Raw genomic sequence first — 13,568 nt, forward strand, 5'->3', positions numbered from 1 at the left:
ACACAATATGCAGAGTTGTACCAGCAAGAAATTGTTCGACTACATGGCATCCCAAAAAGAATAGTATCAAACAAAGATCCTCGTTTCACCTCACATTTCTGGGAAAGTTTACACAAGGGTCTAGGCACCAAGTTGTCATTCAATATTGTCTTTCATCCACAAACAGATGGTTAATCTGAACGTGTTATCCAAACTCTAGAAGATCTATTACGGGCTTGTTTAATCAATTATGAAGACAATTGAGAATCAAGATTATCGTTGATCGAATCGAATTTGCTTACAACAATAGCTTCTGATCTTTAACTGGAATGGCACATTTTAAAACTTGTATGGAAAGAAATGTAGGACTCCCCTACATTTGGATGAAGTGAGAGAGAGAGTTGACATTCGGCTAGAAATAGTGACTAATACAATGGCCCTTGTAAACAATATCAGGGAAAGGTTATTAACAGCTCAAAGCAGACAGAAAGTTATGCAGACAAGAAGCGTCGTGATCTGAAATTTGACATAGGTGACCACATTTTCCTCAATGTATCTCCCTATAAAGAAATCATTATATTTGGGAAGAAGGCAAGTTGAATCCCAAATATATTGTTCCCTTTGAAATCCTTGAACAGATTGGAGATGTGGCTTATAGATTAACTCTTCCTCCAAATTTAGATTCAGTTCACAATGTCTTCTATGTGTCCAACTTGAGAAAATATATTCACAATCCAACCCATGTCATTCAACATGAAGAAGTATTTACAATCCAACCCATGTCATTCAACATGAAGAAGTATAGTGGACACCTGATTTGGCTTATGAAGAATTCTCAACAACACAGATCATTGCCACACAACTTAGGAAGCTTAAAAACAAAGATAAAAATGGCTAAGGTCCTATAGAATAACCATTCAAGTTATGAGGCAACTTGGGAAGTGGAGCAGGACATGCAAAAAGATTGTCCAAAATTATTCAGTAATTCTATTTTCGAGGTCAATTTTTTTTTATTAGTAGGTAGAATTGTCACACCCTAAAATTACTTTCTGACCAAGACCCAGGACCGAGAATTTCCAATTAGGACCAAGAATTTCCATCATGACCGGAAATTTCTAATTAGGACCGAGGATTTGCATTAGGACCGAGAGATCGGACCGAAAGTTATGACCAAAGATCCTTTGAACATGTTCCTTTAATTATTAGACTTCTATCAATAGTTTTGCCATGCCAACTCATGCATATGCCCATGCCTTAACCATGTGTCAAAATTAGTAAAAATTAGTAAAGACACATGTCTTTTAGTTATTAAATTAGTAAGTTCTAAAGACAGATATTTTCCAGTTGTCAATAATTAGTAAGTTCTAATGACACATGTCCCCAGCTATCAATAATTAGTAAATTATAATGACACATGTCATTTCCACCTACCATGACTTAGGCTATATAAAAAGAATAGAGTTTGACAGCCAAGTAAAAGTTACAATAGGTTGTTTTTTTGTCATTTCTTTGTCAGCAAAGTAAAAGTCGTATTCCCGAGTAACGAGGCAGGTTTGAGGCGAAGCCTTTGAAACAGAACATACAACCGAAAACGAAGTCTTAAATACCAGAAACAACTTAAGAGTGGGATACGAATCCTAGAGAGCGCAAAATGAAGGCATTACTATTGTTAAAGCCTAAAACTATACTGCAAATCCAATTAGTTGTAGAACAAACTAACTTGGATTTTAATGAGTGAAAAATATGCCAATTACCATAGTAAGATTTTATTATTTCATCGTTAGTCTTTCCTAGTTAGTCTTTTGTGTTTTCTTAATTAGACTTTTTAATTAATACTTTATGTGCCTATTTAAGACACATTTTCATTAATTAATAAACAAAAAAAAAATCTTTCTCTTCATTTAACAATACAAAGAACAAAAGATCTTGCCTTCATTTTGTGCAGCAGTACAAAGTCCATCCCCATGCAAGTCGTCTTAAGATCAGTTTCACCATCCAAGGAAGACGTCTGCAAAATGTGCTAGTATAAGATTTCCTAATGTATGTAGAAGAATAAAGAAAAAGTTATAACATATGAGAAGTGGTAATCCCTTGCAGAAACAAGTAACGAAAAAGATCCCCAAAAAGATCTAAGAAAGAAGTGCATGCAGCCCACAAGAAAGAGTACTATGGCAGAAGAAAACATCTAAAATCTCAGATATACACATGCAACTACAGTTTGATTATGTCACCAGTCAAAGTTTCATCAGTTTTTTTTCCTCAAGCAAATGCTTAAAAATTGCATCCTATCAGCCATAGACAATATGAGTATTTGTTGATGGACAGAACAAGGTAGTGCATAACATAAGAGAAATTGAGAGTACATCTCTCTATACACACATTTTTATCTAGGATAGTTCATCTCAAAAATCTAAACTAGTGACCAAACAAAATTGGACATCTTTTGTTAATTGGGACTTTTGTTGCACGATACAAGGAATTCAGAAAAAGCCAACTGAATCCATTGTTTACAGAATTGCACTCGAGAATTTTATATGATTTATCATTAGAACATAAACCAGCTAGATAGTGAAGATTCTTTACACGTACAGTGTTATTATTCATCGAGAGTGTGAAAGGTATATAATTCTTAAATTTGCAACTGTTGCACTTAAAAAATGTTAAAACTAGCACTCAAAGCCATTAAGTCATTAACTAATATACCTCTATATAGCAAATTAAGACCTTGTGGATCTGAAGTACCGAGCAGAACCAGGTAACATGGAACTTCATCCTTCTCACGAAGCCATACAATATTTCCCACATGAACATCTTCTCGGGCTTGAATCTACATGAGTTCAAATGCATAAACAGTTAGTATTTCCCTTGACAACCCAAACTTCTTTCTCGGTTGTCCAGACATATATTCATCAGAAGTAATCAATTAGAAGATTACCTGAACTGTTCCCATCATCATTAAGTTCTTTGGGAGGAAATTGAGTATGGTGTATTTCCTATTTGACAGTAAAGGTTGTGTGACAGTTCATCATCATCATCATCATCATTAATGTAGACATAAGGCTTCATTCATTCTGAGCTCTAAAGCAAACAGGGGTCTCAAGCATGCATGCTCGTAAACAATTATAATCCACTGCAAGCCCTGCAAATTGTTGGCGATGAAACATTCAAAACACCATTCTTCTAATTAAGATGTGATCGAAAACGGAAAATATAAACATAGAATGCTTGGAACAACTGGAGAGGCCTACCTCACCCGTGACTCAGACAGACAGACAGACAGACGGCATGCGGTGGAAGTAGTGTGTTGGTCAAGTTTATTGTGGTCTCTCCTCCTCCGGCGGCAACTATTCGGTTCGGATCTTCGAAATTAATTAACTTATGCATGTCGTCACGCATAACCCATCTTATATATTAACAAAGCCTCCATATAGTCGTCCTCCCTCCGGAAAGCAACCCGTACACTCGCCGATGATTACAACATATCCAGAAGGAATCCACCCTCTTCCGTCTTCTTCTTCTTCGCGGTGGAATATGCAGATCTTCGAGTCAAAACCCTAACCGGAAAGAGGATTACCCTCGAGGTTGAATCAAGATAAGGAGGGGACTCCACCGACCAGCAGAGATTATTGATCTTAGCAGGGAAGCAGTCGGTGGATATAGAAAACAAAAACGTTCGATAATCCCTAAGCGTCCGTTTGGTTTGGTTTGGTTGTATAATTTTAAAATTACACTAACTTAATTAGTGTATGTTATAAAATTATAATTTTTTATTTTATTTTTTTTAAAATAATCTATTTAATAAAAAAAATTTAAGCAATTGTATATTGTATAAAATTGTAGCTGAATTCACTCGTTAGAACCTTTAAGAATTCTTTATTCCATTGTTTTCATTTTTTTTTATTATACTTACATATTCCAATTTTTTTTATCCTTCCTCTACTTATCTTCAATCAAAATAATATATTTTTTTATTTTATTTATGATTGTCTTATACCGTCGACAGCATTAATAATTTATATAATCATCAAGCTTATATTATAAGGAATTATATATAAAATAATATAAATTATATAATAATATAATATCAGAAACAACATTTACATTCTATTAGAAAACAATGTCGGTCAAATTTCATGTCAAATATCCCTACTAATTGTACCAAAAAAAAAAAAAAAAAAGAAATGAACAACATTAGAAGAGAATCCTTCCTTGTCACAATTAGAGGGGTCATCATTCTACCAACAATATGAAGCCATCTTATAAATGCAGGGTTGCAGTTGTTTTTTTTATATAAAGGTGTAACATTATCATTTTCAAAACTGAAAAGATAACAACAAAAACATAATTTTCACAATGAAACAGATTCGGATGACTCGAGTAGTCCAACTTCAAAAATTCCTACTGCCAGCCCTAGCCCGAAAGAGAAAACTTCAACCCAAGTCCAAGCCCAAGCTCGAGCCCGAAGGAAGACAATAAGCAGAATCCAAGCTCAAGTCTGACCTCGAGTTCAAGCCCTAGCTCAAGTCCGACCTCGAGTTCAAGCCCTAGCTCAAGCCCGGAGGAAAGCAATAAGAAGAGTTCAAGCCCTAGCCCTAGCCCTAGCCCGAGCCCGAGCTCTAGCTAGGTGGTTGAGACTTGAGAGGCACACGCCAAGCTTCTATTCCCAAGACAATCATAATGTATGTTAACTACAAAGATAAAGATCAACATTTCTTATTTTCTCAAGTCAAAGTTGTAACTTAAAAATTTGATTTTGTACAGAATATCTCATCATCCATATTAAGAAAAAGAACTTTACAATATTGTTCATAATTTTTTTAAAATTTTTTATAATTATCAACCTGTTGTACTTTTGAAGTAGTTTCTTTTTCATGATCAAATTATATATGATATATAGCTAATAGCTTGGAAAGAGTATCATTTCTCTACTAGTACGATCTTTGTCGCATTTCTTAATCTTAATTCGCTTATTTGCATTTCTTCTAGACAATTTTGCATGTTATAGGTATTTTGTTTCCTTGCCAAATTTAGTTTTCAAATTTGATGAGCCTTTTGAAAAACTAATTCAAGTTATTATTACATCTTCATAATGACATAAAGGGTTAAGCATTTGCATATATTAAACTAGTTTGGAAGGGTTTATTACATATGTTTTATTGTTATTGGTTTAATAAATCACTACATTTTTTCAAGTTGTTGTAGAGTATCTTTATTAAAATTAACATACTATGGTACCTTAACCATACATAATCATGATTAAAAGTTCTTAAGTTTATGTGATAGTGTCACAGACGGGCTCTCTCACGATGGACGGACAAGTTTTCCGATTTTTACAATAATTTATAATGTTTTGAGATTACTTCTACTTATTAAAAATAAGTCTAACCTAACCTACCTCTAATATGGTTAGCGATAATCTCGTTTTACCCTGAAAACAAATCTTATTTTAATTTATATTAAATGAATAAATTAAAAATAAATGTAATTTGACATAAAATAACTTGGATAGGGAAATAGAATAAGTTACAAAATAAAATGTAATCCATTTTTAAGTGAAAAGTGAATAAATAAAATGTTTTATTTTCTCATTTTTAAAATTAAATTATAAAAGATAATTTTAATTAAAAAAAAAGATTGGTTTGGATTAAAATATAAATTTTTGGGGGAAATGACAGATAAATATTCGGTATTTGATTCGGTTTTGGTTTACAAATTATCTCTCGCGCGTCTCAGTTTGGTGACGGTACTCCACTGCCGGCGACGTCTTCGCTTTGGAAATCTACGGTACAAATTTCTCAACTCTCCTTCCCAATAATGTGGTAACTAGGTTTAAGATTGATCTAGCTGCTGCTGATTGCATTATCAAACTGTACTGTACGTACCTTGACCATCATCCATCCAGTACTCATATCTTCGGTATTAGCTTTTCCGCATTTCATTTCTCCCGTGGAATCCTCCGCCGCCGTCCTCACTGTAAGCATCTCTTTCTATATCATCATCATCATCATCCACTTCTTCCTTCCTTTATGATTTTGAAATGTATACTCATTTTAACAGTCGAAATCACTCAACCTTGCTACTAGGCGGCGTCTACCTATCTGTTGTGTGATTAATAGATCAGTGATTCTCTCTGTTTTTTTGTTGCTTTCGTGGTTGCGTATTTTTTACATTTTAAGAAAATTGCTTAGTGTTGTGCTGAATGATTTACGTACATAGAGAATCAAATTTTCAATGTTTCAACCATTCAACTGTCTGTCTGCCTGTTATTAGCTAGTACACTTTCTTCTTTTGGTTTATACTTGTTCTTAAACAACAACTCTGTTATACAACAGGAGCTTTCATATACTAATTTATATTCTTGATTGATCAGTGTTTTCGGGATATTTATCTGTTAATCAATCACACAATTCTTGCAGTTTTGGGTCCTATTGAGTTATGCAGTGGCCCTGTAATAACATACTAAACACTTGGCTTTCAGTTTAATGACAATTGTAATGACTGAATTGTATGCATAATCGCAAGTGCCATCCCTACAAAAATAATGGATTGTTGATGCTTTTAGATGATTTACATGTTTTATCATATTTCAGTTAGTTGATGCTTTTGTACTCCTGCTGCACTATTGATGCTTTTAGGTGGTTTATCTCTCTCTCTATATATAGAGTAGAGTGGTCATGAATGATCATGCATAATTACCCGTTAAAATAATAACAAATCTCATGTCTTCCCTTTTGTGATAGAAACAACGTGTATTTACTACCCCTATATTACTTTCCTTTTTCTCAAATGAGAGTCAATAAGTTGACTGGCTGACTTTCTTATATAGCTAGTCCTAATTAGAGAATGAAAGTCTTGCGTGAATTGTTTTCTTTTTTAAATTGTAAAAGAATTTTATTCATTTATATTTTTATGTGAAGGTCTCAATTGAGTATGCTGTTTAATTATTATGTTTCCTAGGTCAATTGATAGGCTTGGAAAATGAGCAGTATTTTTGTTTGTTTGTAATAATTGTTTATTTTGATAGCATTACCAAAAAAATATTTAGGATTTTAATTAGGTATTCTTCATCTGCACTTCTGAAAACACCAGAAAACTCACTAAAGGAGGAAGAATAATTCTGCTGCTTAATTAAGAATGTTAGATTGATCTCTCACAAACCTCTCGGTTAATTTGGAATACTGTTTAGTTGGGACTTTTTGTTGCAGGATACAAAGAATTCAGAAAAAGTCAAATTGTTTACAGAAGAATTGCATGCAGAAAAGCCTGTCATAGTCGAATTTTTTTATTATATGATTTATCATTAGAACACAAACCTAGATAGATAGTGAAGATTCTTCTTCTACACACCAGCAGTGGCGGACCTACATGGGGGGCCTTGGGGGGCCCGGGCCTCCCCCAACCTTACAATAATTTGTTTATATATATATATATATTTAACAAGCACCTCTTAGTCTAGTTGGCTTTGTAGCTCAACAATGAACCTGAAGTCAGGTGTTCGAACCTTGCCTCACCTTAAATTTATTTATAATATTTTAATATATAAATAAAGTATAAAAAAATATATATAATAATATTATTTATTTTGAAATTATATTTATATAATAATTATACATTATTTTTTATTTATTTTAATATAATAATACAAATTACTTATATTTTGAAATTATATTTATATAACAATTATACATTATTTTTTATTTATTTCAATATAATAATACAAATTACTTATGAGGGTAAAATATAAAAATTAAAATAATAATAGTTTTTTATATTTCTTAATTTTAAACTATTTCAAAAATTTATAAAAAAATATAAATTAATATTAATAAACAAGTTAAAATAGTTACGTTATTTTTGTATTTTTATTTTTATTAATATTTTTTATTTTTTTTATATTTTCATAAAATTAGGCTGAAACATATTAAATTAGATTTTCATATTTTTTATATAGTTAGTTTTTTATGAATTTGTTTTTGTGTTATATTTGATGAAAAATTTATTGGGAATTACAAATGAGTTATCACTTTGCCTACAAAGAGGTGATCAAAATATAGTTCAAGCCATGTTATTGATTGCGAGTTCGAAAAATTAATTACAAAAATTTAGAGAAGATAGATGACATGATATTTTGGACCAAGTTAACAGTTTTTGTAAATTACACTCAATCTCAATACTTGATATGAATGAGCATGTGATAATTGATAGCAATGGTAGGCAAAGAGGAAAAGGAGAACTCATCACTAATCTTCATCATTATCGTGTGGAAATCTTTTGTCAGGTATAATAAATATTATTTCTTATCTATTAATAGTTATTATATATTATCTATTAATAGTTATTATTTATTATTTAATGCTAGGTTGTTGACTTGATTATGCAAGAAATAAATAATCGTTTTTCAGAAGTTAATACAGAATTACTTGATTGCATATCATGTCTTCATCCCAGAAATTCATTCTCCAAATTTGATATTCGTAAACTCATTCGTCTTGCCAAACTTTATTCTGGAGATTTCACAGGCAGTGATTATTTATTTTTGGAACAACAACTTCGGGCTTACTTATTTAATTTGCGAGATGATCCTCAATTTTCTTCAATTGAAGACTTGGAAATTTTTGCTCAGAAATTGGTTATAACAGAAAAAACATATAGTTTTTCCATTGATTTATCGATTGATGGAGTTGGTTTTAGTTTTACTAGTTGCAACTGTATCCGTTGAAAGAGTTTTTTCTACAAAGACCGTGAAAACTGATTTGCGTAATCGAATGGAAGATGAATGGATGAATGATAGTTTAGTTGTATATGTTGAGAAAAATATTTTCTCAACAATTGAAAATGAGCCAATATTGCAATATTTTCAACAAATGGAATCTCGTAGAATAAATTTGTCTTCTTTTGTACTGACTCATGGACAAGAATAATTTAGTAATTGTGCTTATTAGTATTTTATAATTGTGTTTGTTAGTATTTTATGTAATTATCAAGTAAAATTTTAATTAAAAAATGCATTTATTTGATCGCAAAAAAATGCTACGTTACTATGTATTCGGCCCCCCCGAGAAAACATTTCTGGGTCCGCCACTGCACACCAGTTTTATTATTCATCAAGAGTATGAAAGGTGACTGTGATTAGTATTTGATGATCACCTTGAGCAAGTTTCCAGTCCAGCATATATATATATAGGCACAATATTTTCGGATTTTTTCGTTCAAGGTCTTTGAAACCTTAGATGGCAAAAGCAACATTAATTAATTAATTAATTAATTAATTACACGTTCATACTGTGACTCTGGACATAATAGAATAGAGGGATTTACATAATACTAAAATATTAAATTGTAAAAGAATTTTATTAATTTATATTTATGTGAAGACATCGACTTTTTACACCCCCGAAATATTAAATAAATAAAATACTTATATATCATCAAGGACACTCACTGATATTCTCCTCAAGGCTGTTTGAATGGGCCGAAATCTTTCTATACAAGAAATCTCTATCTCCTTCTCCTCTCCTCTCCTCAAGGACACTCACTGATATTCTCCTCAAGACTGTTGTTCCGTTTGATCGGCGAAGACTACCGAGAGCAGCGAAGAACAGCACTAAACTTCCGCCTGAAATTCCTGCAACTTCCTCCTACTAACTCACATTCTCCTGCTGCTGATTCAGGTACTCACTAATCCAATGTAGATAGATAGATAGATTACAATGTTGTTGTGAATGAGGCATCGATGATGATAATGCCGTTTGTTCATTCATTAGAAAGTTGATTTGCATATTAATTAATTTGCCAAGTTTTCTTTGCTGCAATGCTGCTGTGAGTTGATTTGATTTGATTTGATTTGGTTGTTAGCTGAATGAATAGTTAGGTATTTGATTTAGGTTTAGGTTTAGGTTAGAACTGGATTAGGATAGTAGGACTTCATTTCGTAAAATCAAATCCTATGTGTTGTCTCGATCGATCTGCTGAAATCGCAAAGCTGGTCCTCGCTCGCGGATACAAGGAAAACACAGGCTGTGTGTTCTTCGGTTGTCCTTCATCTAATCTAGCAACTCGGCTGTGAGAGTCTAAGCGTGATTCCAAGGTTCTTAGAAGGAAGGACCACTGCAGTAGGCGATCTAGAAGAAGAAGAAGAAGAAGAAGAAGAAACCAAAAAGTCCAGAAGACATCTGGTTGTCCTGCACTCCTGCTCCCGACTTTTCTTCTGTGAGATCAGTCAGGATTTGTTGAGGACGAGATCAGGATGATGAAGGCGAAGCCTAGTCGAGCTCAACGGACCTTCGGAGCCTCGGCCGGCCGCGCGCGAGAGAAGCCGGAAATAGCCTTCGCCGGAGGAAGGAGGACGCACGGAGACCAGCCAGCCGGAGAAATGGATTTTTGTTATATCCGATTCCTCAAACTTCTTTCCAAGTTTCAAAGAGGCCCCTGCTCCTTTATCTATTTTAAATATGCCTATATACTTTAATTTCGAAATTAATTATTTAATTCGAAATTAAAGTAGTCCCTCATCTATTCTTTCCGTTTTAGTTGAATCCCTAAACTTTCTTTTCATTTTATTTTGGTTTCAAACTTTAAAAATCAAATTCTTGAGTTCTAGACCCTTCCTTAGCTTCAAAGTACATTATTATTATTATTATTATTATTATTATTATTATTATTATTATTATTATGAGATATCAAAAACATGCATAGCTTGTGAGATTGATTGGTGAATTGAGTTGAGAGTAGACAAACCCATATATTACTTAGTTTAATTTATTTGAAATTTTTTTCTTTTCTTTTACAGGTAAAATGGCTTATAACACCAGGGCTCGTGCCAATCCTATGACGTCCACAAGTTTCACAAAAGAACAAATATCCGATCTCTTAAACGAGAAAGTTGAAATCGACAACCGACACAGTTTGAAGGTACTAATTTCAATCTCATTTTTATGTTATTCAATTCCAATCAAATTTAATATAAATGATTTTTTAAGTTTAAATTTTTAATAATTTTGATTATGTCATTATTTTGTTTGTAGGATAAATGTGAAGAGCGCCTTGATTATATAGAAAGACTGAAAACGGCTTTAAATTGGTTAAACAACACCAAATTAGCTATGCTGGAGGAGAAACTTTTAAAACAGAAATTTGAGGTATTTTATATATATATATATATTTCATTTTTAATTATTATAATTTTTTTTGTATTTTATTTTTTACTTTTGTTTGTTTTTTGAATTTACAAATCCAGCTTGAAGAAGCCAAAAGGAAAGAGGAGGATTTGAGGAAGAAACTTCATGGTTATTTTTTATATATATATATATATATATATCCTTTTTAATTATTTGAAAATTTTCTTTTTCACTGATCTTTTTCCATTTTCTTATCAGTGATCAGGGAGATTGTGAAAGATGATAACAACGCCTGAACATCTCCACCATGGACCTTACAAGAGACGACATTCAACCCACTTTCCTAATTTTAATCTCCCATTCCTAACTGGTACATGCAACAATGAATGACCAATTACTTTCTCCTGTTATTTGTGTTTATATCCTTCTTTTAAGGATTATTGGATACAAGTTGAGGTAAGTAAATATACAAAAGAAGAAGGTAAATCATCCAAGAATACTCCTTTTTTTTTTACCAAGTAAAATAATAGTTTTACAATTTTTCAAAATGAAGGCCAGATTGTTCTAAATCAAAATGCTAAACACCCACCACCCAACCAGTCTAGAAGAAATTAGTTAAAAACCATAACCCAAAAGGATTCAAATTCATCATCAGTCTTTGTGTGAGTGGGTGGTGTCCAGTTGAATGAACTTTGAGTAACGAACCGCCTTCTCTCCTGATTTGTGTTCATAATACTCCACTGCAGCCGCCCCTGCTAGTGCAGCCAGAGTAAGGGCTTGTGCGTGCAGCCTACATACATACATATCATCAAATGGATCGAAAAAGAATCAAACTTATCAGAAACAACATTTACATTCCATTAGAAAACAATGTCTGTCAAATTTCATGTCAACTATATATTTCTGAATTCAACACACATTATCCCTACTAATTGGTACCAAAGATAAAAAAAAAAAAAAAAAAAAGGAAATGAACAGCATTTGAAGAGATACAGGGTCAAATATCCCCCCACCTACATCCATCCTTGTCACAATTAGAGGGATCATCATTTTACCAACAATATGAAACCATCTTATAAATACAGGGTCAAATATCCCCCCACCTACATCCATCCTCCAGTTGTTTCTTTTATATAAAGGTGTAACATTATCATTTATAAAACTGAAAAGATAACAACAAAAACATATTTTTCTTGGGATTAAACATGACCACCCCAAGCCAAGAGAAGGGCGAAGGGAACACTGAAAATGCCTGTTTGATTCATTTCTCCATCTCCAATTCATGGTTACCCATCTTATAAGTCAATGTGATCAATACATTTTATTCAGAAACACTACCCATCTTATAATAAGAAACAAGTAAAGAAAAAAAATGTAATCTGAACCCTGCGCCCTAAAGACCCCCCTTCAAAAGTAGGATCCCCCAAATGATTCATTCATTCATTCATTCACCCTCATCATTGTCTTTTTATTATTATTGAATATTGAAACTGTATATAAATCATTGTATTTCTTGTTCATGAATCAATAAACCAAACAAAACCAAAACCAACAAAAGTAAGAAAACAGATGAGATGAAACTGTGTATAATCATTGATTACCTGGCATGAATGATCTTAACGCTGGTCTTCATGGCAGGTTTAGACCAATTGTAAGCAATCGATCCAGATATTCCACTCAGCCACAAGCACCCTAGCCATGTTTGCAAACCCGACGATTACTTACAATGGAGATGTAAATTAAAGGAGAAGAAGAAGAAGAAGAGAGAAATTACCTACAGTTCGAAGCTTGTGTTGTACAACCCATTCCCTGATGGATGCAAGGCTGGTCTTTCCGTTTGATTCCGCCATTTAGAAACGAAAGGGTGACGGAATTATAGAGAAAGATTTGAAATTGAAGGATGTTAGAAGGTGGGTGGAGAAGAACGCAAAGTCCAATTTGTGCTTCTCAACTTATTTGAAAGAAGAAGAAGAAAGAGAAGGGTTAGGGGAGAAGAGAAAACCATGGGCGCGCGCCCCTTTGTTTTGTTTTGTTTTGTTTTCTTTAGCGTTATTGGTTGGTTGGGCAGTTTTCAATACGTACCGTCGATTCAATATGTGACAGATGTAAGTAAATCTCAATTCCAAGGTTTATTGCTTCAAACTTTATTTAAATAAACCCTAACTATTCTTAATTCACAATTTCTTTATAAAATTATTAAAATATCTTTTTTATTATTATTAAATACTAATATCTTTAATTATTCTCATCAAATAACCAAAAACAAAATTATAACCCAAAACAAACCATTTTTTTTAAATTGAATAAAATGTATAATTTTGTTAAAATTATTTTTTCATTTTTTAAAGAGGAGTGATAAAGGGAAGGAATTTGGTGAGGGAATGACTTGTCATGTTGGAAATGTAAAAGTGAGAGGAAAGAGAGAAAAGAGATAAATTATTTGATTTTTTGAGCGAATAAGATTATGCCAAG

General features: G+C 32.6%; 1 protein-coding gene and 1 long non-coding RNA gene across 2 annotated transcripts; both read right to left on the reverse strand.

Moving 5' to 3' along the window:
- Positions 1–1,907: 1,907 nt before the first annotated feature.
- Positions 1,908–3,381, reverse strand: LOC124926884. The gene is made up of 4 exons (XR_007098353.1): positions 3,228–3,381; positions 2,915–3,118; positions 2,683–2,806; positions 1,908–1,987 (listed from the first exon to the last, which is right to left on the reverse strand). It is a non-coding gene; the product is annotated as an uncharacterized LOC124926884 (long non-coding RNA).
- Positions 3,382–11,580: 8,199 nt separating this feature from the next.
- On the reverse strand, positions 11,581–13,053 carry LOC124926883. Its single transcript, XM_047467200.1, has 3 exons — positions 12,871–13,053; positions 12,698–12,788; positions 11,581–11,886 (listed from the first exon to the last, which is right to left on the reverse strand). The coding sequence occupies exons 1-3, from the start codon at positions 12,944–12,946 to the stop codon at positions 11,748–11,750; spliced, it is 306 nt and encodes a 101-aa protein (XP_047323156.1). The 5' UTR covers positions 12,947–13,053; the 3' UTR covers positions 11,581–11,747.
- Positions 13,054–13,568: the final 515 nt, after the last annotated feature.

This window comes from Impatiens glandulifera, chromosome 2 (genome assembly GCF_907164915.1).
Source record: "Impatiens glandulifera chromosome 2, dImpGla2.1, whole genome shotgun sequence".
Lineage (NCBI taxonomy): Eukaryota > Viridiplantae > Streptophyta > Magnoliopsida > Ericales > Balsaminaceae > Impatiens > Impatiens glandulifera.